This window comes from Brassica rapa, chromosome A05 (assembly GCF_000309985.2).
Source record: "Brassica rapa cultivar Chiifu-401-42 chromosome A05, CAAS_Brap_v3.01, whole genome shotgun sequence".
Classification (NCBI taxonomy): Eukaryota; Viridiplantae; Streptophyta; class Magnoliopsida; order Brassicales; family Brassicaceae; genus Brassica; species Brassica rapa.
The window spans coordinates 25,146,616-25,167,110 of record NC_024799.2 but is presented as its reverse complement, the minus strand read 5'-3'; the positions used below and the strand labels follow the sequence as shown (position 1 = coordinate 25,167,110).

The 20,495-nt window shown below is 33.4% G+C and overlaps 3 protein-coding genes across 7 annotated transcripts; all 3 read right to left on the bottom strand.

Annotated features, from left to right (window-relative positions):
* Window positions 1-345: 345 nt before the first annotated feature.
* Window positions 346-1,938, bottom strand: LOC103870419 (phosphoglucan phosphatase LSF2, chloroplastic). The gene is made up of 4 exons (XM_009148544.3): window positions 1,575-1,938; window positions 1,087-1,292; window positions 839-1,009; window positions 346-760 (listed from the first exon to the last, which is right to left on the bottom strand). The coding sequence occupies exons 1-4, from the start codon at window positions 1,852-1,854 to the stop codon at window positions 557-559; spliced, it is 861 nt and encodes a 286-aa protein (XP_009146792.1). The 5' UTR covers window positions 1,855-1,938; the 3' UTR covers window positions 346-556.
* On the bottom strand, window positions 1,721-6,915 carry LOC103870418 (adenine/guanine permease AZG1). 2 transcript variants are annotated; one of them, XM_033291953.1, is made up of 3 exons: window positions 3,031-6,915; window positions 2,297-2,340; window positions 1,721-1,917 (listed from the first exon to the last, which is right to left on the bottom strand). In XM_033291953.1, exons 1-2 carry the CDS (start codon window positions 4,527-4,529, stop codon window positions 2,313-2,315), a joined length of 1,527 nt encoding a protein of 508 aa, XP_033147844.1. In that variant the 5' UTR covers window positions 4,530-6,915; the 3' UTR covers window positions 1,721-1,917; window positions 2,297-2,312. The 2 variants fall into 2 exon arrangements, with proteins under 2 accessions (XP_033147844.1, XP_009146791.2); XM_009148543.3 differs by lacking the exons at window positions 1,721-1,917; window positions 2,297-2,340 and having other exon boundaries at window positions 2,547-6,913.
* An 8,408-nt stretch (window positions 6,916-15,323) lies between these two features.
* On the bottom strand, window positions 15,324-18,507 carry LOC103870416. 4 transcript variants are annotated; one of them, XM_009148539.3, is made up of 11 exons: window positions 18,231-18,499; window positions 18,020-18,154; window positions 17,885-17,953; window positions 17,707-17,811; window positions 17,264-17,318; window positions 16,622-16,722; window positions 16,342-16,425; window positions 16,117-16,257; window positions 15,955-16,020; window positions 15,768-15,877; window positions 15,324-15,678 (listed from the first exon to the last, which is right to left on the bottom strand). In XM_009148539.3, the coding sequence occupies exons 1-11, from the start codon at window positions 18,318-18,320 to the stop codon at window positions 15,510-15,512; spliced, it is 1,125 nt and encodes a 374-aa protein (XP_009146787.1). In that variant the 5' UTR covers window positions 18,321-18,499; the 3' UTR covers window positions 15,324-15,509. The 4 variants fall into 4 exon arrangements, with proteins under 4 accessions (XP_009146787.1, XP_009146788.1, XP_009146790.1 ...); XM_009148540.3 differs by having other exon boundaries at window positions 15,366-15,678; window positions 18,020-18,151; window positions 18,231-18,507; XM_009148542.3 differs by having other exon boundaries at window positions 15,366-15,678; window positions 16,622-16,695; window positions 18,020-18,151; window positions 18,231-18,507.
* Window positions 18,508-20,495: the final 1,988 nt, after the last annotated feature.

Here is a 20,495-nt window from a genome sequence, read left to right as displayed (position 1 = left end):
AACACGAATCTCTTTTATTGTATATTGCGGTGGAATTTTGTTGACTTTATGGACTTTTTGATAAAGTTATTTGACTTTATGGTTGTTCTTGCTCAAGATATAGTTAAAATACGACTTTTTGAGCGTAGAAAGCAGACATATTTACATTGATAGATCCTGAAACCAAGTTTGTATGTGGTCGTTGGCCCAAAAAGCATATATAGCATGGGTCCATAGGCCAAGAATATAGAAACCCCAGATTAATTCATAAGTCAGAAATATAACACTTATTTACATGAGCCAATGTCTGCTATATGTAAATTCTCCCAATATCCCATCACTAATTTTGTTGAAAAAGTGTTATGATTACTATAAAATACTTCTTTAAAATCCAGAATAACGTGTGAATTTTGGTAAACTTAAGAACATTTAGTGCAAAGTCTTGAGACCAATGCCTCATGCTTTGTAAACGTTGAGAAGAAAACAACCACAGGGGTTTTGTAGTCATAAGTAGCTTTACAATATACAAAAAGTAGATTTTTTTTATTCCGAAGCCATACATAAGCTCTACAGATCTTCAGGTTCCACGGTTGGCCCTAACACGTTCTTGAATCAATTTCCTCTCCCAATCTGCAATATCCTCAAATGCGTTCTCAGGGAGATTCTCAAATGGCTCTTTCCACGGATCATTCTTGGCCAGATCATATGTAGCCCCACGTATAGCTCCTTTGTTAGGCCCACATGGACGCTTTGACACAAATGCGTCATAAGCCGTGTTCAGCTGTTTCGAAACACACAGAATCAGATCACTAAAAAAACTTTCTTGGAAGTGAAGTTGAGTAAGAGGATATTAACTTACGTTCATGCCACAGAACCAATACATATAAGCAATAGAAACCGCAGGAGCTCTTCCCAATCCAGCTGTACAATGCACGTAAACTCTTCCTTTACCTTCCGACACCGCCCATTCCAAAGAAGACACAGCTTTCGGAAGCTGGCTTCTCAACGAAAGTGGATCAAAGTCTTTAGCCTAATCATAAACAAGAAACCAAACTGATTAAACATTTAGCATCACAGGTTGAAAACATTGGGAAATGTTTCTCTTACAGGCCTTCTCATGTGACGGATTCCAAGCTCTTTACATCGTTTGACAATGGAGTCAAGATCGATTCCCCAATACTCAACGTCCTTGTCTTGTTGCAAGTTGAGTATGTAAGCAACGTTCTCTTCTTTCTTCAAGTGGTCTATATCCCCAGGCTTCTGTGGCTGTGACCCAACGATCAGTTCGTCTCTTATCAATGTATAGTTCATGCCTAACAAAACAGATCAAAGACCCAACAAAAAAAAAAACAATTTTTTAGAAACATTCTCACATCCATAGTTAGAAACACTTTCCAAAATAACATTACGACCAATGTAGTATAGTTTTGTCCTAATCTAAGGTTAAGAAACCATAACCTCCAAAACGGCAGCTTTAGTCTAACTAAACTTACTATTAGTTATACTACAAGACTTAATCACAGAGTCAAAGGAACAGTCTTTATTACTGATAAACAACAAACTAACTAGATCGTGTCTGAAAGTCATATTCGTACCGAGATCATGATGATATTCATATGGGCTCCTCATCAGTCTCTTCATAGCTGTATTGTAATCTTCCATCTTGTTCTTGGAGCTGAGAGAAACCCCATTCGTTCCTGGGTTCTCCTCAGCTCCATTACTCCCTGAGATTTTGCAGGAAACTCCCAGATTTCTCGGGAATCTTTTTGGATCAATCGATGGTTTGTTAATCGAATTGAGCCGGAAAGATTTATCATTTTCTTTGTAGTGATTCGTAAGGGAGAAAATACAGCTCTTGCTTCCAGCGAAACTCATCGTTTCCTTCTCTCTCACTCACTCTCTATCACTTGTTCTGCTTCTCTGATGCGACATTGGTATCTGCAGCAGAATATCACGTTTTACAATAATGGTCACACAAACCTTTCGCACGGACGATAACGATGTTTTGTTACTATTGGGCCTTTTTCTTTTATGGGCTTTTAATATTAGATTCTGGCCCATTAGATAAGCCTGATTGGCATGTAAATTTAAATTTCCTCCTGATTCACAGGTTGAATTTTTTTTAAAGCGTGTGTTTGCTTGGTTAGAAGAGTTAACAGCTAAGTGAAATGTGAATAATGAACCTTAATCTGACTCTATTCAATTTGTGTGTTTTTGCAAAGGTGCTTCTGCGAGTACTAAATCATAACTGTGTGATCACACACACACACACGTCATTTTGGTTCTGTCAAATATTGAGGTGTTATGCTTTTGTTACCAGCTTTTGCGAGTCATCATATCATATGAGTAACGTATTCATCCCTTGGTTTTTTGCTTCTGTTCTGAATTGAACCTGCCACTGACCAAGGTTTCTCCCTTCTCAATGAAGTTCTTGTTAGATTTGAGTTGTGATTATACGCCTAATACTAGTACTCACTAGTATTCATATATGAATGTTTTTCTTGGGAGGTCAGTATTCATATATGAATGTTTGATTTTGTTACCATTGGAGTAACCAAAACTAACCATTTCAAAAACCAAACTCAACTTTCCATTACATAACTTTCAAAACTAACTATTGGAGTATTCATATACAGTATTTATTTCTGTCCTATCCTAATATATAATTTTCTTTCTGAACATGAAAAGTCTTGTCGAGATTATTTTCCCCCCATTTTTACAATTTTCCATTTAAAAATCTACAAGAGATACAAATAAACAATCACTCAGTTGTACAAATCAATAGAAACAAAAATGTGAAACATACGAATTTTTAAAGAAAATAACTAAACGGACGTATGAGTCTCGCTAATTTTGGCAACTCCATTGCTGTTATCCTCTTCTTCAACTTTCCTTTTCAAAAACCCCAATCTCACCATCCCTTCCTCTCCCCAATCCCACAGATGCAACACCACATACGTCCCTATCCCTCCGATCAACCCGTACGCCACCGAGTACGTCAACGGCATCATAATCATCGTCACGAACGCCGGAATCGCCTCCCTCATATCCCCCCACTCTATCTCCGTCACCGACTTCATCATCATCACCCCCACCAGTATCAACGGCGGCCCGACCGCCCACGCCGGAATCGAAGCCAGCAGCGGCGTGAAGAACATCGCCAGGAAGAAATAAACCGCCACCGTGATCGCCGTCAGCCCCGTCCTCCCTCCCTCCCGTATCCCCGTCGACGACTCTATAAACACCGTCACCGGAGACGTTCCTAAAAGCGATCCGATCACGATCGCCGACGCGTCGGACATGAACGCGAAGTACTGCCCCGCGAAGTCTCCCCTCTCGTCGACGAATCCGGCGAACCTCGCCATGGAGTAGAGCGTCCCCGTCGTATCCAAAATATCCACGTAGAGGAAAGTCACTAACGCTTCCCAGAAATGCCCTTTGTTTATCCCCGAGAAGCTTAACGCTCCCGCCGTGTGTTTGATGACGTGGACGTCAACGACCTTTTTGAAATACTCGTGAGCCGCGTCTCCCGCGGGGGTGTTGGGAAACGCCGTTACCTCGGTGTTACGGAACCACGAGACGGCCGTTACGAAGACGATCCCGTAGATCATCGCTCCTTTCACGTTCTTCACCAGACAGTAGGCGATGATCACGAACCCGACGATGCCTAGCCAGAAGGTTGGACTCTCCATGCGTCCGTGGAGGCACATGATATCTCCCGAAACGGCTCCTCCGGGGATCAAAGTAACGGTTCCGTTAGCGGACGTTATAACGGGAGCTAGAGAAGCTCGTGAGGTGGTTGGACACGCGGCGAGAGTGACGAGAGTGGAAGGGCTGTAACCGACTAAACCGAGTCCTTGATTGTTCTGTAAACCGATGAAGGCGAGGAAGAGTCCGATTCCGGCGGAGGAGCTGATTCGGACCGGTTTAGGGACGAGTTTCGCTAGCTTCGCTCTGAAGCCTATGGCGGAGATGAAGAGGAATATTAACCCTTCGATGAAAACCGCGGCGAGAGCGGTTTGGTACGAGATTGAACCGGATCCGTGGAAACCGACGACGGTGTAAGCGAAGTACGCGTTGGTTCCCATCCCCGGAGCTAGCGCTAGAGGGAGATTCGCCATCAGTCCCATGATCACGCACCCGATCAGAGACGCCGCCACGGTGGCGACGATCAGATCCTTTCGGATTCCTTCCACGCACGATGCGTAACCGGGGTTAACCGGATCGAATTTACAGGTTACGTCCGGTTGGATCAGTCGGAGAACCGGTCCGGTACACTGGGAAGGTGGGATCGTTGGGTTTGAGCAGAGGGGAACACAGTCGGAGACAGAGCATGTGCCGCCGGAGTCAGATAAGATGGAGGCGTTCACGGCGAGTATGTAAGCCATGGTGAGGAAAGTCGCCGTGCCGGCGCGGAGCTCCGTCGTGAAAGTTGAATTCCGTTCGGAGAGTTTGAACCGTTTGCCAACTCGGCTTGAACCGACGTAAGTGTTGAGTCGGTTTGGTAGCGTGGGCTTGGTTCTAGTACTAGAAGGTAGTTCTTGCTCCATTAGAAAGAGATCACAAGAGAAATGCGAAATACAACTTTTTTTTTTGTTTTCCTGGTTTTGTAATTTAGTGAAGCGAACAGGGTTGCTTATATATATAAGTACATATCATCACTGTATATATGAGAGAGAGAGAGAGAGAGTTAGTTTATGGATATGATTAGAGAAACAAGAAAGATTCTAGTAAAGATGAAGGGGATCTTTAGAAGTATCTTCTCATGCAACCATGTGTCCACGTTTCTTCGTTATGCCCCTTTTATTCTAGTTTTGTAATATAATCTTTTTTTTTTTTGCAAAAAATAAATAAAAAAATAAGTGACAAAAAAAGTAATATAATCTTTTTTATTGATGATTTTTTGTGATTAGAAATGAAACGAATCAATACTATTAAAAATGAAAGAGTCCTAAAAAATCTACTTATAAAAAGTTGTTGGACCCTTTCATTAATTAACAATATTTTTAGTCTTACCATAATATTTGACTAACAATAAATCACCTAAAATTTTTCTAACAATAATTTATTACACCACATCTTTTTGTACATGACAAAGTTATACAACATACCATACCATTTGCTACACAAAAATGATATATGACATACATATCCATACATGATTCATTTCACTCAATATAAATAAACTTTAATCTAATATAAATAAACTATATCAATCGTTAATCCAACAACTATGTAACATTAGACTACATCCTTTCTATATTTTTGTTCTATATTATGAAAAAGCTCATTCACTATCTCATGTTAATATTCAATCTATACTATTAAATTTACCAAAATCCACCAAGTAAATCATAAGTCTCACGAAGTTCAAAAAAAATATAATTCTTATAAAATGCATACAAAATATAATATTTGGACATAATTAGATATTTGGGCATCGACTCTTCTGGTCAGGTATGGATTGATTCCTTTCGGGTTTAGGTTTTCGGATCCTAAACATTTAGACATAACTAGGTATTTAAAAAATTTCGGTTCGGATTCGGATCGATTCCTTTGGAGTCCGGATCCATAATTTAAATACCTATAACTTTTGGGTATGTAACGGGTCCGAATTGGTTTAAGATTTTTAAAACTCGAAAAACACTTGAAGTACCCGAACACCCAAAAATACTAAAAACATTAAAACACACAAAAAAATACATGAAAACACAAACAAGTACCTGAAAAAAATACATGAAAACACAAACAAGTACCTGAAAAAAATATTTGAATTCCAAAAAAAACAAAATTTTACATAAATCTGACGTAAGGAATGGAAGATACCTAACTACATTTTCTAATACCCAAAATATTTATAAAAAATTAAAATTTTATGTGAAACTCGAAACTATAATAAAACACTTGGATCCGAAACTTAAGAAACTATTCATAATACTGAAAACATATTCGAAATACCAAATACAAATATGAAATATCCAAATGTAGCTAATATGCACAAACCATGTACTTTGGATACCCAATTGGATCTCGGGTATGACCCATAATCAAACAGAGACAGTGGGTTGAAGAAATAATCAAATATGTACATTGCCCTGAACCCGGACCCAAACCACAACTATATTTCCGGGTCGTTTTTGGTTAGTTTTTCGGATCCGATAAAATGTCCAGGCTTAATAAAAAAATTATATAAAAATGTACATACAAAATCTTATATAAATTAATTTATAAATTATAATATTTTAAATAAATGCACGTCTTCGATATAATGACTTTGTAACATAATAATGTACACCAATTCCAAAATCCTAATTCAAAAACTTTGTTTATAATCCAAAGAAAAATCTGTGCTTTCTAAGCGCGGATCAAAATCTAGTATATTATTTAAAGCATTTTTTTTGTTCTGTATTTCTTTCTGTTTCTAAAATATATATTTGCTTATATTTTTCATAACAAACTAAAATATAATAAACATTTTTAATTAAATTATCATACAATTTCGAATAGTTTTCATATATTCTTAATTAGTACTTCCTCCGTTCCAAAAAAATAGACTTTTTAGTATTTTCACATATATTAATAAAACAGATTAAACTACCATAATAAATGTATCGTTTTTTATAATTTTCAATTTTCAATAACTTTTAACTAATAGTAATTCAATAAAGTCAATTAATTTTTTGAAGTTCACAATTTTTTTTATAAAAAACACAAATGATACATCTTTGTGAAACAATTTTTTTTTCTTTTCAAAAGTCTATTTTAATGGAACGGAAGAAGTATTTTTAAAATTTATTAATATTGATTAAAAAATTATTTGAAAAATTCCATAAAATAAATTTTTGTAGAACAAATAAATATCTACAAAAAAAAAAATATTAAGTAAATAAGTTAAGTTTATATCTTAAAAACATCAGTTTTTAACATTGTCAATTTTAACAAAATTAAAATAATATTAATTTAATAAACTGAGTTTTTAAATATAGTTTAATATTATTAAAAATTATACTAAAACACACACACAAATTTTTTATTATTGTGAAACTGTTTTTTAAACATATATATTTGTATATTATATTTAATTTGTGAAATGAGATTAGTATTTATTTTATTTAATTTAATTTAATTTTATTTTATTTTAAGACAAGTGTCATTTTATTTATATTCTTTTTTGTTTTTTTAACTGATATTTTGAATACGTATTAAGTCAGCAATATGTGGTGTGAACTCAACAAGTTAATTGAAAATGCGTATTAAAATAGTAGAAACTTAACTGTTGCGTAATTAGTCAAATACTTAGGTTTTTTGATAATTTAGGCAAATACTTAGTTAGTATACGATTACGTTTGAAGTTTGAAAGAGAATATTATACAATTCTAGATTATGTGCATATTTTTAAAAAATGGTGTGTGTTGCAAGTTGAGTCATCTGCCTTGATCTCGTGTACTGTAGGTAGATTAGTGAATTCCATCACTTATCTTTGTTCACTAAATATTAATGTATAGAGTGCGTTAGCTTTTGCGATATTAATAAACGAAATTAATAAAGTATTGACTAATAGTAACTTTAAAAAGGTTGTTTGAAAACGTCTAATGGTGGTTATTCGTGTTGTATAGATGGCAAAATGATATAATCGAATAACTCAAATATGAATTTGTGTTTAGTAAATTTAAATGATCAATTCCAAAAGAACACAAATTAACCGAGAGAATACAGTGCTTTGTGGTCTAGTGCTGGTATAACTCGGCCATTTTTTTGAGCTTGTATTTATTGATTTTTTTAGTTTTATAGAAAAATAACATGTCATATGGCTGGAGAAGTATCACCTCTGCTAGATCTCTAGTTTGTAAAAGACTAATTAAAATGGTGGGAATAGGTTCTTCTATTTCGGTATGGAATGATCCTTGGATTCCATCCACTCGCCCGAGACCAGCAAACAAAAATCTTCACAATAGTTACCCAGATCTCACAGTGGATTCCCTCATTAATTTGGAATCCCGAACTTGAAATATTGAGGCAATTAGGACTTTGGTGGATCTTCATGATGCATAAATTATTGAAAGTATTCCATTAAGTAGAAATCAGATGGACAATATGAATGGATGGCATTTCACTAATAATGAAAAATATTCGGTTAAATCAGGATATCAAGTGGAACGGGTCTATCCTGATAAGAAAAAACCACCAGAATTTTATGGACCTACAGTGGATACGTTAAAAGTTTTCTGTTGGGAAGTACGGTGTCCGCCGAAGTTAAGACATTTCTTATGGCAACTCCTTTCAGGTTGTATAGCGGTAATGAAGAATCTTCATGGGAGAGGAATACAAGGCGATATTCGCTGTACTCGATGTGGGGACCCGGAAGAATCAATAAATCATGTATTTTTTGAATGCCCTCCAGCACGTCAAGTATGGACATTATCTAAGATACCATCAAATCCAAGCTTTTTTTCCTACTGGTTCGTTTTTTGGTAACATGGATCATCTCTTTTGGAGAATTACTCCAAAGATGGACGATCACCAATTCGCATGGATATTATGGTATATATGGAAAGGTCGAAACAATAAGGTGTTTAGTAATTTGGATATTGATCCAAGGGAAACACTTCGATTAGCAGAACTGGAATCGATACTTTGGGCTGAAGCACAGATAGTCACTGAACAGAAAAGGGAGAGCCAAGTACTGACCAGACGCACATTAGAAACTCCAGGACGTTGGTGTTTTATAGATGGTTCATGGAAAGAAAATGATCTATTTTCGAGACAAGGATGGTATAGTAACTGACCGGGGTTTGATGGTTTATTAGGTGCAAGGAATGTAAGGGCGTGTCTATCATCTTTTCACTCAGAGGTGGAGGCATTGATTTGGGAAATGGAATGTATGAAGAACTTACGACAGTTTCAGGTTACGTTTGCAACGGATTGTTCTCAATTGGTGAAGATGGTTTCGGAACCAGAAGAATGACCAGCATTTGAAAGCTACCTGGAAGATATTAAGCTTTTACGAAGAAGTTTCCACAACTCGGATATCATCTATGTACCCCGAACGGAGAACCTACGGGCGGATAGCTTAGCACGTTGTGCTAGGAAACAACCATCTTTCGTCGTTCATATAGATGCGGAATTGCCGATCTGGTTTACAGAGTTAATATGAGTCTGTAAATGTCTTGCTGTCAAAAAAAAAAATAGAAAAATAACACGGTTCAATATGAACAACTCTGGCCATTATTTTATTTGTTTATTAAAATGATTACGTTGTGTGTATGCATATGGGCAACTACGGCTAAAAGAGGAAACGTTCTAAACTTGGCTACAATTTCAAGTGTGAACAACTTCTTAACTAACACCTCGTATTTGTTGACCAGCTGACTGTTTTGCCTCTCAATTTATGTTTAAGAAAATGATATATTGCAGAATAAAATGTTGATTGGTATTTTTAATGTACAACGACTTAATACGATTTGAATAAAGTTTATATCATAAGAAGAACTGATCATTTGTTTTTTAAGTGGATGATCGTTTTAGTCAATTTTTAACTCAATTTGTTGATGGGAAGTCAAATATATCGGCAATAATCGAGTAGGTTTGAGGGATTATTTAATGGTACGGTATCTAAAATAAAATGTCATAAAACTACGCTAAAATTCTAGTGAATCCCCGAAAATGCATAAACTAGAAAAGATCTTCATCTTAACTTTTGTGGTTGTTAACAGCATACATAATTACCAGATTTTACATTATAATTGTGATGCATTAACATCATTAGAGTACAAACCAGTGAAAGTGTGAAACACTAGACTACATATCCATAGTCTTAAATTTTAAACCACTATACGAGTTAAATCATTATTTTCAATTAACTGCATGGTATGTGTGCCAGCCTCGATATAACATTCATGGGCATGATCTAAATAGACGTTACAGTGATCAAGATATTAGAAAACAAAATTCGGAGTTGTACATTTATTTTTTTCAACAGATATATTATTTTGTCGATTTATATTTGTATTATCAATTATCAACATCTAATCATCAATAAATGGTTTGTAATACGTAAGGGAAAAAAAAATAAATGGTTTGTAACATCTAATCGATTTATATGATTTTGTCGATTTTTCAGTTCAAAAAAAAATACGTAAGGGAAAAATAACTACGCATATATTGGAGAACTGATTTTAATACGTGTAGTTACTTTTTTTTAACTGGCTTTAATACGTGTAGTTACTTCTCCACTAGGTTGAGTTAATCCTATAATATTTGAAATTTTGATCTTGATGTAGATGGTACAAAGACATATCTTGAACGAGAGAAATTAATATGAAGATTTGGAGGTCGAGTATCGTGTCGGGGCCATTCATTCATGTGTCTTTGTTACGAGTGCCATGCTATTTATTGTTTGGGTCTGACTGTTATCTTATAAGTTATAACTCATATATATGATACCACTATATTTTTCTTAGGCCACAGTAGTTTTTTTTGTACTTTCAAATCTACTTCTTATAAAGCGTTTAAGAATTCGCCAAGAAACAAACGTTCTAGCATTAGTAAACCTGATTATAGATCACTACTTACCATTTCCAAAGATGAGTCAGATGACGACGGGTTAATCAAAGATCAAGTAGTAAAGATAATTGGATTTGTAGTCGCCCTTGAGGCTTTTATATATTAAGAACATGTCCACAGATGCAACAATGTCCGATGATTAGCAAGTGATTGTACGTACATATTCTATGTGTACCTTTACATGTAATATAGTAGTGGACTGACTATAAGATGCGTACATGTTGTTGTGTACCTATTCTAGTTTGTAGTTATACTTTTACATGTATGTTCAAAAATCACGTGTTATTTCAACTTGTTAACCTCCTCACAAGTCGGACTTCTTATCGCAACACATTTTAATATAAGCCCTAGATTTATTATAGACTCTACATAAACCCTAGACGTATTATAGAATGTTTTAAATACTTCGTTTCTATCATTATCAGTTCATATTTTGAATAAGCATGTGTATATTTCTTAACTAAAGTAATACAGTTTGATAAATAACAATAATACTACTAGTATTTGGTTTGTGAAATTATATCAATTATTGGAATATGGATTGGTGGTGGCCGACTTCACGTGAGGAGATGCCCTCATTCGGCAGTCATTTTGCCTTTGGAGTTATAAGTTTGCAATTAATAAATGCAATTCAACTACTTGACAACCATTTCAATTTTATTTTGGTAAAAGTTCAAACATGTTTATGTTTCTCGTATCATAATTCAACGGCTCCACCTTGTCTGATTTTATCTCGTCCACACAACTTAAAGGTTGGTTTCGATTGTACTATTTATTAAAACAAAAACAAAAAATCGACTATACTAGCTGGAATAAAAATAAATCTCCAGTATTTTTATCATTTAAAATTCGCTGACGAGTTATGGCTTTTTTAGTAGGAAGCACTCAAATTAAACTTTTGATTATCTAAAAGATATGTCAGTGAAATGATTTAGAAGATGGAATATTGTAATATTGAACCAAGAGACCATCAAGGTCTCGCATATAGCGAGCAGAAGGTGTGATCGTTCTTTGTGAATTAGAATCATTCTTACAGACATTGATCGAAACTAAGAAAAGACACTAGAGAAGATGTTTTTAAGAAAAAAAAAAGAGATAAGATATATGTGTAAGTGCTACAGTCAATATTAATATATATATATATATATATATATATATATATATATATATTTGTAAAATAATATTAATATTATTATAAGAATTGATTCCTCATAGTTCAATTTATAGCCATGTATATTTCATTTAGCAACTATCAATCTCTGTCTACCATTTTGTCTTTAATTAGTTATCATTTGCGTAAGAATTTTTAGCAGCTAATTAGAACATAATGTGTTAAACAGTAATATTACGGTTTAAATTACGGCCCCAACGTTTTGGGTGCATGACAGTATGACAACATGCAATATCCCGTATTTTTTTGTTTTTTTTTTTGGCTTAAAGTTTTTCAGTGGCACGCTATTTTTGGTCGATTATTTTTGCTGCACCGATGGTAGATAATTGTATGCCTTTCGTATCAAAGATTCAAATAAATATTGTATAAAACATTATGTTAGTTTTATAGTAAATGCTAACAAATTAAGACCAGAAAGCAAAACATTTATAAACCGACCACCCAGACTTAATATAGTTTTTGGGTCGGTAAAAAGGAACACACTTGGACATGTTTCCACTTTGCATCCAACTTACAAATATATTTATTTTCTTTCGGTTCTTTTTCTATTGGATAAGTAACAAAATAGATCTTAAATTAGTGGGTCCTTCCTCGAAAATAAACCATACAGCATTGTATGTTTCTTAGAAGGAATTGTATAAAGTCTTATTCTGAAACAAAAACCTATATGCACACGCAAAAAAAAAAAAGAAATAGAAATTAAGAAAATAAGAAGTGAATTGAATGAAAGTTTCATGGAAAAGTATCGTTCGACCACTCTTTTTGCGCTGTCAGATTTTTGTTCGCTTCCACATGATTTCGACAACCAACAAGGCACTACCATATGAATCTTCCTCGGTTACTAATTTTCAATCAATTATCTATACTATACTAGTGTTGTATCTTACCTTTAGTTTTTGATTTGTATAGTTAACAACAAAAATGATATCTACTTAGATTTTTATTCAACTAAATATTCCATAGAAAGAGGTGTATCAAAACATAACTTAGCATTCGAACTTTTTGTATCAAAATTGTAGGATGCAATTGGTGATCAACTGCTCATTCAACTTGATTCATAACTTTCGAAGTTCAGTATCTACAAGACCATGTATAGTGTATATAATATATGTGTTTATTGAGGTATTTAAGCGACTGTTGGTAAATGGTTGAATCCATTACTTGATTAGTATGATAAGCATATGAAATGATTTTAAAATATGTATGATTAGATGCAGTGGATTTGGGAGAGGTTAAGAAAGTTAGATCAGTGGAGAGATTTTAACTTTTTAATGATGGAGTTGGCCAAACCAATGTGATTAGTGGCGAAGTGTTGGCCTCTACTTTTTCCACTCTTGTGTTCTCTTATTTCTAAACCCCACTAAAAATGTATTAAAATTGTCTTCTCACTGGCTAATCATTAATATTTTAGTGCACATTTGAAATAAGAGATGATGTATTGGCCACACCATATTACATGGCTTTGATTCGATTTTTTTTTCATTAATAGTATACGGCTAAAACAAGGTTAAGGTGTTTAAAAATTGTAATGAGTCGATTGTAAGAAAATACTAACTTTTCAAGATTTCGATAATAATCAGGTGTAGACTTTTGTCCCATTTTCTCTAAAGTGTGTAGGCAACACAAGCAACATCTTGTCCTCTTGTGTGTTAGTTGAATTACTTACTTGACCGAAGATCACTTTCTTTGAAAAGTATATGTGAAGATCATGTATTTTTAATCAACATATAAAGAAAAAGACGACTGCATCACAATAATTCGTTCAAAGATTATCCATCTGCGTTTCATTTCATCCAGATATACGTAACTTAGTGAAACTCGATCTATTAGTAATTCAGGACTAACATAATTGCATCTAAAGATAACATATATATATATATATATATATATTAGTTTAAAACATGTTTTACAGACTGTTAATCATAATAGTTGGGATGATCAGCACTTTAATTCATTAATTTTCTATATTATCATTATAATGTGTCAAAATCAACATTTTGCTAGCTGGGGTGAAGTGGACCCAAAACTTCTTTTGTACAAATTCGTCCAAAAGTCGCATTACAATCACACCCACTTAATTTAATATGAGACCAAATTAAGATAAATAAAAGCTAAGATCCAACTGGGTGAATACAAATTTCATATTCCTAACTTTCTTATTTGCATCTCCTTTTTCTCTAAAGTGTGTTTTACAGAAACGTGTCATTAAATTGTTATAACTGAAGTTAGTTTCATTTATTGCTTTAGGAAAACCATTATATTGAATCTACTTTTCAGGACAAAAAATTTCTTTTGTTGGATGAGAACTTCATAGTATTATCCAGAAATAAAAGACTAAAGATCTATTACATGTAATTTGTTTTTCTTAAATCTTTGGATCACTTTAGGGTTTATAAGGAAGGGAGTTACATGTCATAACACAAGCTTGTTAAAATTTTATACACTACTAGTGATGTCTAATTCGAACTAGTTTCATAAAGTCAATATTCTATTGGAATTTTATCTTGGGTTATATGTTTAGTTTGCTATTTATATAAGGAGACAAAACAGAAAAGTATAAAACATCTATAACATTTTTATTGATTTTTTGGCTAGAAAACTAAACTTGAGTTCAACCCAAAACAAACCAATTTCACTCAGCTAAACAATGTCTGAAACTGTTGTTCAGTGCATAAAAAGAACACGTTATCAAGAAAAGTTGGGACATTAGAGATCTAATCATTACAAGTTTAAGCTATGTATAATGGAACGAGGATAAGAAGTCTCTCAAAGAACATTCTGATTATGATTAGTAACAAAACATAAAAAGTGTCCCCACTTTTCTTTTTCGTTTTTAAAATCCCTGCCAATAAAATGCGGAAATGAATTAAATACATTCATTATTGAACAATTAGAATCTTAATCTAAATTACAGGAGTGATGCTTTAATAAAAGTTTTGTGTTTTATGCGATTCTGTGGAGTACAATTAATAGGGCACATGTCAATCAAATTCGCAATTTGAATCAAAGGCCCTTTTAGGTTTTACTTGGAACTAATCAAAATGCTCCATTTATCCATTTCACAAAAGGACAATCTCTTTTTTTTTATTCTCTTGTAGATCCGACCTAATATATATGCTACTTCGACCATTCTAAATCATTTTGTTAGAAATTAGTAAATTCAAGATTTTATAGCCATAATCTTTTACACCAAGGAGACAGAGCAAGAGAGAACTTGAACTGCCTAACCGCACTTGGAGCAAAAAGTTAATATCCTTATATAAATCATCATGTTGAATACAATTTGTAAAAACAGTTTGAGATTGTTAAGTGGTGTAACCACATACTCCTATGATTTAATGAAGTTGTGTTACAAAAAAAAAAAATCAAATGTACTAGTTTAGATAACGTTATACATCTTTTTCAGCATATAATATGGTTTGTTTCAGCTTTCATCACTTCGCCTGAACAGTCACTGTTCTAGTTTTTGTCTTTTCGGGGTTTTTTACTTTAAAGGTATCTGATTCGTTTCAACAGCCCACCACTGATGCTATTATCACCAATGCTCCCCAAGAATGTTTTCTTGGGTCCACTTTCTCAGGAAAAATGTACACAACCAAAATGGCACAACAACGCAAGGAGATATAAACATTGATCTTGAAGAATCCATATATACCAGATAAACAGCGATAATAAGCTATGAATTTAACTCAATCAATACGGTTTCCTTCTAGTATTTAAACATATAATGTCAAACATATAAAACCATAACGACAAGAACCTAAACCTAACTACTATATACCACGATCCAATGCCTTTAGAATATGGTATCAATGGTTAGCTTTCTTTTGGGAGGCGATTTTTCTATGATTTGTTTCTCGTGCTCCATGAATGTAGAGCCTTTGTTTGCAAATAATCTTCTGAGGTTAATCACTGATAGCTCGTAGAAGTTTCCAACAGCAAGATCAGCCTGAACCAGATCATACCTGCATATTTGTTTTTTTTTAATACAAAGTTAGATGCCGAAAATGCCTCTTGTTAATGTTCCTCAAAAAGAGTAAACTAGATTACTTACGCTCTATGAGCACCGATTAATCCAATCGCCATCATAGTGCAGTTGTGAGCAGCTGTTATACCCCTTGGATCATCCTCAAACACAACACATTTCGCCGGCTTTCTATCCAACTGCACCAAAGTTTTAAAACTTTTCAACATTTTTTAGAAAAATTGGTTAGTATTCATATTTGAATTATTAACAGTACCTTCACAGCAGCAGAAAGAAACCTATGAGCTATAGACTCCATACCATCTTCCTCAGAAACTACAGCCTGAAACGGAGGATGAAGACAAGTGACAGCAGATATAAGCAAGCCATTTATCTTATAAAAAGTAAGATGATTCTCTAAAAGCTATTTATTACTGACCTGGAAATAGTTTTGAAGTCCCATCCGTTCAAGAGCATTCATCATGTTCTTTCGATCAAGATTTGAGACAACAGCACAGGGAATGCGAGCATTTGTGACAGCGTCGAGCCAGTCTCTAAGTCCTTCCTTTGGTTCTGTGAGCTGAAAATATCAATAGCGAAATTACTCAGGGAGCCAACATGCAGTTTTAGTAATACAAAGATTTGATAAAGATAAAGTCCTTACCCTGAGAAGATTATCATAGTATATTTCAGATAGCCTGAGTTTCAATGTATCGATCTTGCTTTGTGTCTTTTCCCAAAACAACACCTGAATCATCCATCAGTTAAATACATTTCCTTATGATAACATCATATGACTCTAACAGAAACATAGAGATCGTTATGGCTGACTCGGAAATATCAAACAATACCATGAGTGAAGGGATTGAACATACAAGAAATATTCAAATCATTGGTTTGCTTAAACTATATATGCAAGAAAATGACTGCTATAAATCACCAACCTTACTAAGCACATGGTCAGCGCCAGCATAAAGCATCAGTCTTTGAATGTCATTCTCCTCCGCAATTTCTTTTCCTGCCAAACAATTTAATGTACATATATCTACTTAGAGAACTTGACTATTAAATATCAGTATGATATAATTTAATGCTTCTGACGTTTTTACATACTAGCAAAAGAGCCCAACACACCAGGTTATCTCACTAGAACAATTCATCTTTCAGAAGTCTACTACGTAAACTAGACATTACTATATACTGCAATAACCATCTAAAGATCTGTATAGAAAAGTGATTAAACTGTTTCAAATGCCGATTTTTGCATCCATTATATACTTTTGCAAAGTGTAAAACCAACAAGGGAACTTGGATTAAAGCAAGCACTACAGGTTGTAAGTTTCTTGAAGGAAAACACACTATTATACCATTTAAACGTTAAAACAAAACGCAAATCAAACACAATCACAGCCTAAATGAAGATAACCTAATGTTGAGTTCATTGATATCTCTCCAGACATTCCTTAAAAGACATGGGAAGTACTAAAAGCAGCTATTGCGCGACATCTCTTTCCACTCAAGTATATGCAAAAAGAAAATAGATTATAATTGGGTAAAAACAAAAGCAGGAGAGGATAAAAGCTTACCTTCTTCGGCAGCTAGCTGCTTCCAAGCATCCAATTTCAAACTTCGAGTATCAGCCTACAAAATTTGAACCATAATTCGAAAAATGAGATATATCAACTTCAGAATCCAAAACTACTAACCATTGACCATGCAAACATCATCTAAAAAGGCAATGAGTTGCTACTTCAAAGACGATCCTCGTGCCACACAATACAAGAAGAAAAACAAAGCTTATCTAAAACAGTCCCAAAACTTGTATGGCCATGGCAAATCTATTTACAACTTTTGAGATTTACCAAATAAATAGGGGGCACTCAGTATCATCTAAACAAACTAAAAACCAATAGACTTATAAGACAAACCCTCATATACTCCACCAGGAGAGGAAGCTATCGTAGCTACAACTACAAACACTTCCACTAACTAACTTGCAAAACATAAAGATGGAAGTCAAAACAATTACCACGACATTGTCCCAAGAGAAGATAAGCCCATAAGCTTCATCTGGTTTCATTGCGTAACGTATCCTTTGAAGAAACCCATCTTGCAGTTTCTCATTCCAGAAATCCTACAAGCAAACCACATGTTTTACCTACATATCAACCAAATAAAAGACTTCTAAACATATAAACAGCTCTTACCACATCGACTTTAAGAGGACCGTCCTGTCTAAAAGTCTCAAACCCTTCTCCATACTCAGCTCCAATCGCCTAATAATCCAACAAAGTGATCAACTTTCCCTCTTCTCAACTACCCAAAAAGCCAATAAAACTCACCTCTTGCATAAAGAGTTTGTTTGGCTTCAAAGCAAACCCATCAACGTCGCCGTTTTGACCAGACCCAGAAGAACAACTCCTCACTACCATACGCTGCTGCTGATGCTTCACCAGCTTCGTATCTCTAGGTATCTGCTAAAAAGGCCAAAACTTTAACATCGATTTCAAATCAAAAGCTACAAAGCGATGAACTTTAGATGCTTATACACACCAGTAAGCTGAGATTCGAGGGAGGGAAGCGGAGAGACGGCTCGGAAGAGATGAGGAGAGAGGAAGGGCGAGTACTGCATGAGCAGTCCATGATGATGATGATCGGTTTAGGGTTTCTTCTAAATCACGAGATTTAGGGTTTGCAAGACGGAAGTATCGAAAAGCCTTTTGTTCTGGTTCATACGTTTGGAGCCAAGACGACAACAACAACGTCTGCTTCTGGTGAAAGAGAGACGGAGGATGATGATATAACACACAACACATTATCCAGTGCGAACATTTATCTTTATATAAACAACAAAATCATGATTTGGGCCCTATAAGGCCCATGATCCAAAATTATGTCGTTTATTTAGTTGGCCCATAAACATCTTGTTCAATTTATTTGATTGTGACCTATCAAAGTGTTTATATTACGAAAAGAAATAATGAGTTTATGTTATTAAGAAAAATTAAAATCTATTATATTATGAGAAACTATCTATCTGTATCAAATTTAAAATATACGAAAAAGACTCAGTTTTATTACCTAAAACATCTTTTTATAAAATAATCATAAACAAAATTTAAACTTGATATACGTATTTCAAATCAAAATAATAATTTAAAATTGATTCAAAAATATACATATATTTAAAAGTTGATTTTTACTAAGATATTTTTCAGTAACCATTATAAAAAATGTTTTCAATATATTAAAAAAATTACAATACAAAGCTTAGTTTCAAACACCAACTTAAATTATGATTTTTATATTTTACATTAAATTTTAAAATATATAAGATATATGTAATTATTTATATAATGGTACATAGAAAATACAATTAATTGTATGATGATACATATATGAATATAATAGTGACATAAAAAATAAATATCAATATATCCCTTATATACTAAAGCACAAGTCACCGAGCCAACAAAAATTTGACATGTGTTATTGTATTACAAAATTAAAAAACATTTTTTTGTTTCAAATAATTATATATCTAAAAGAAATCTAAAGTTACCAAAAAAAGAATCCTATTTTTTTCTCAAACAATCGCTTCTACTGTCCGACACGTTCAAAAGAAAAATAATTCTAACTCCTTACGTGGTCTGTTTTATTGCTGACAAAAAAAAAAAAAACTGTTCCATCTCCTAGATTTATTGTTTCTCTTTTTTTTTTCTCAAGAGTTTCAGCTTCTTTGTTGTTTTAGTTTGGTTTGGGTGTGGCAAAGATCTTTTTTAAAGTTCATTCTTCTTTTATTGAGAAATCAATTTTCCATGATTCTTTCTACATGATCCAAGTTGAAGATTTTATCATAGTACACTTTTTAGCCTTAATATTTCACAACAACATGGAAGATCAGAACATTACTACCAAAAGCATGAAGCCATTCTCAGTGTCAAAAACTATGTGGAAAAAGGTAAACACATTTAACATTTCAAAATTATGATATTTTGAAAAATAGAGACAACAAAGGCTTCAAACCCGTCGTTAAAAAAAAAAAGGCTTCAAACCTCTTTGAATATTATCATATGTTAGTGCATGATGCAACTATACATTAAAACAATATTATCATATTTTTTGAATTTTTTTCAAAATCTATGTGTTAACTAACCTCCACAAAAATATTGAATTTTTGGTAAATGTTTTATATACTGAAGCATATAATCTTTAGTGTTGCTTTAAAATTTCTAACCACATTCCACATTTGTATTAATGTATTTTAAGCTTTTTTCATAGTATATGAGAATCATTATAATTTTTTCATATGTTAGTGCATGATGCAACTATGCATTAAAACAATATTGTCATATTTTTTGATATTTTTCAAAATCTATGTGTTAACCCCTACGAAAATATTGAGTTTTTGATAAACACTTTATATATTGAATCCTATAATCTTCAGTTTTATTTTAAAATTTATAACCATATTTTACATTTGTATTAATGTACGATAAACTCTCTTTTATCGTAAATGAGCATCGTTCAATTATTTTTATAAATTAATTTAGTAAAATTTCATATACTCCATAAATTAGTGGACTAACCATTATAAAATCGATATTTTCTAGAGAAATTGAGACAAAAAAAGATTCCAAAACTCTTTGAACATCATCATATATTAGTACATGAATCAACTATGTATTAAAGCAATATTGTTATATTTTTAAAGTGAAGAGTAAAACTTTGTTTAAGATTTTGTTATAATAAGATAAACCGTATATATATATCAATCATCAAAATTAAAAATATGATAATATATTATAAATTAGTTAA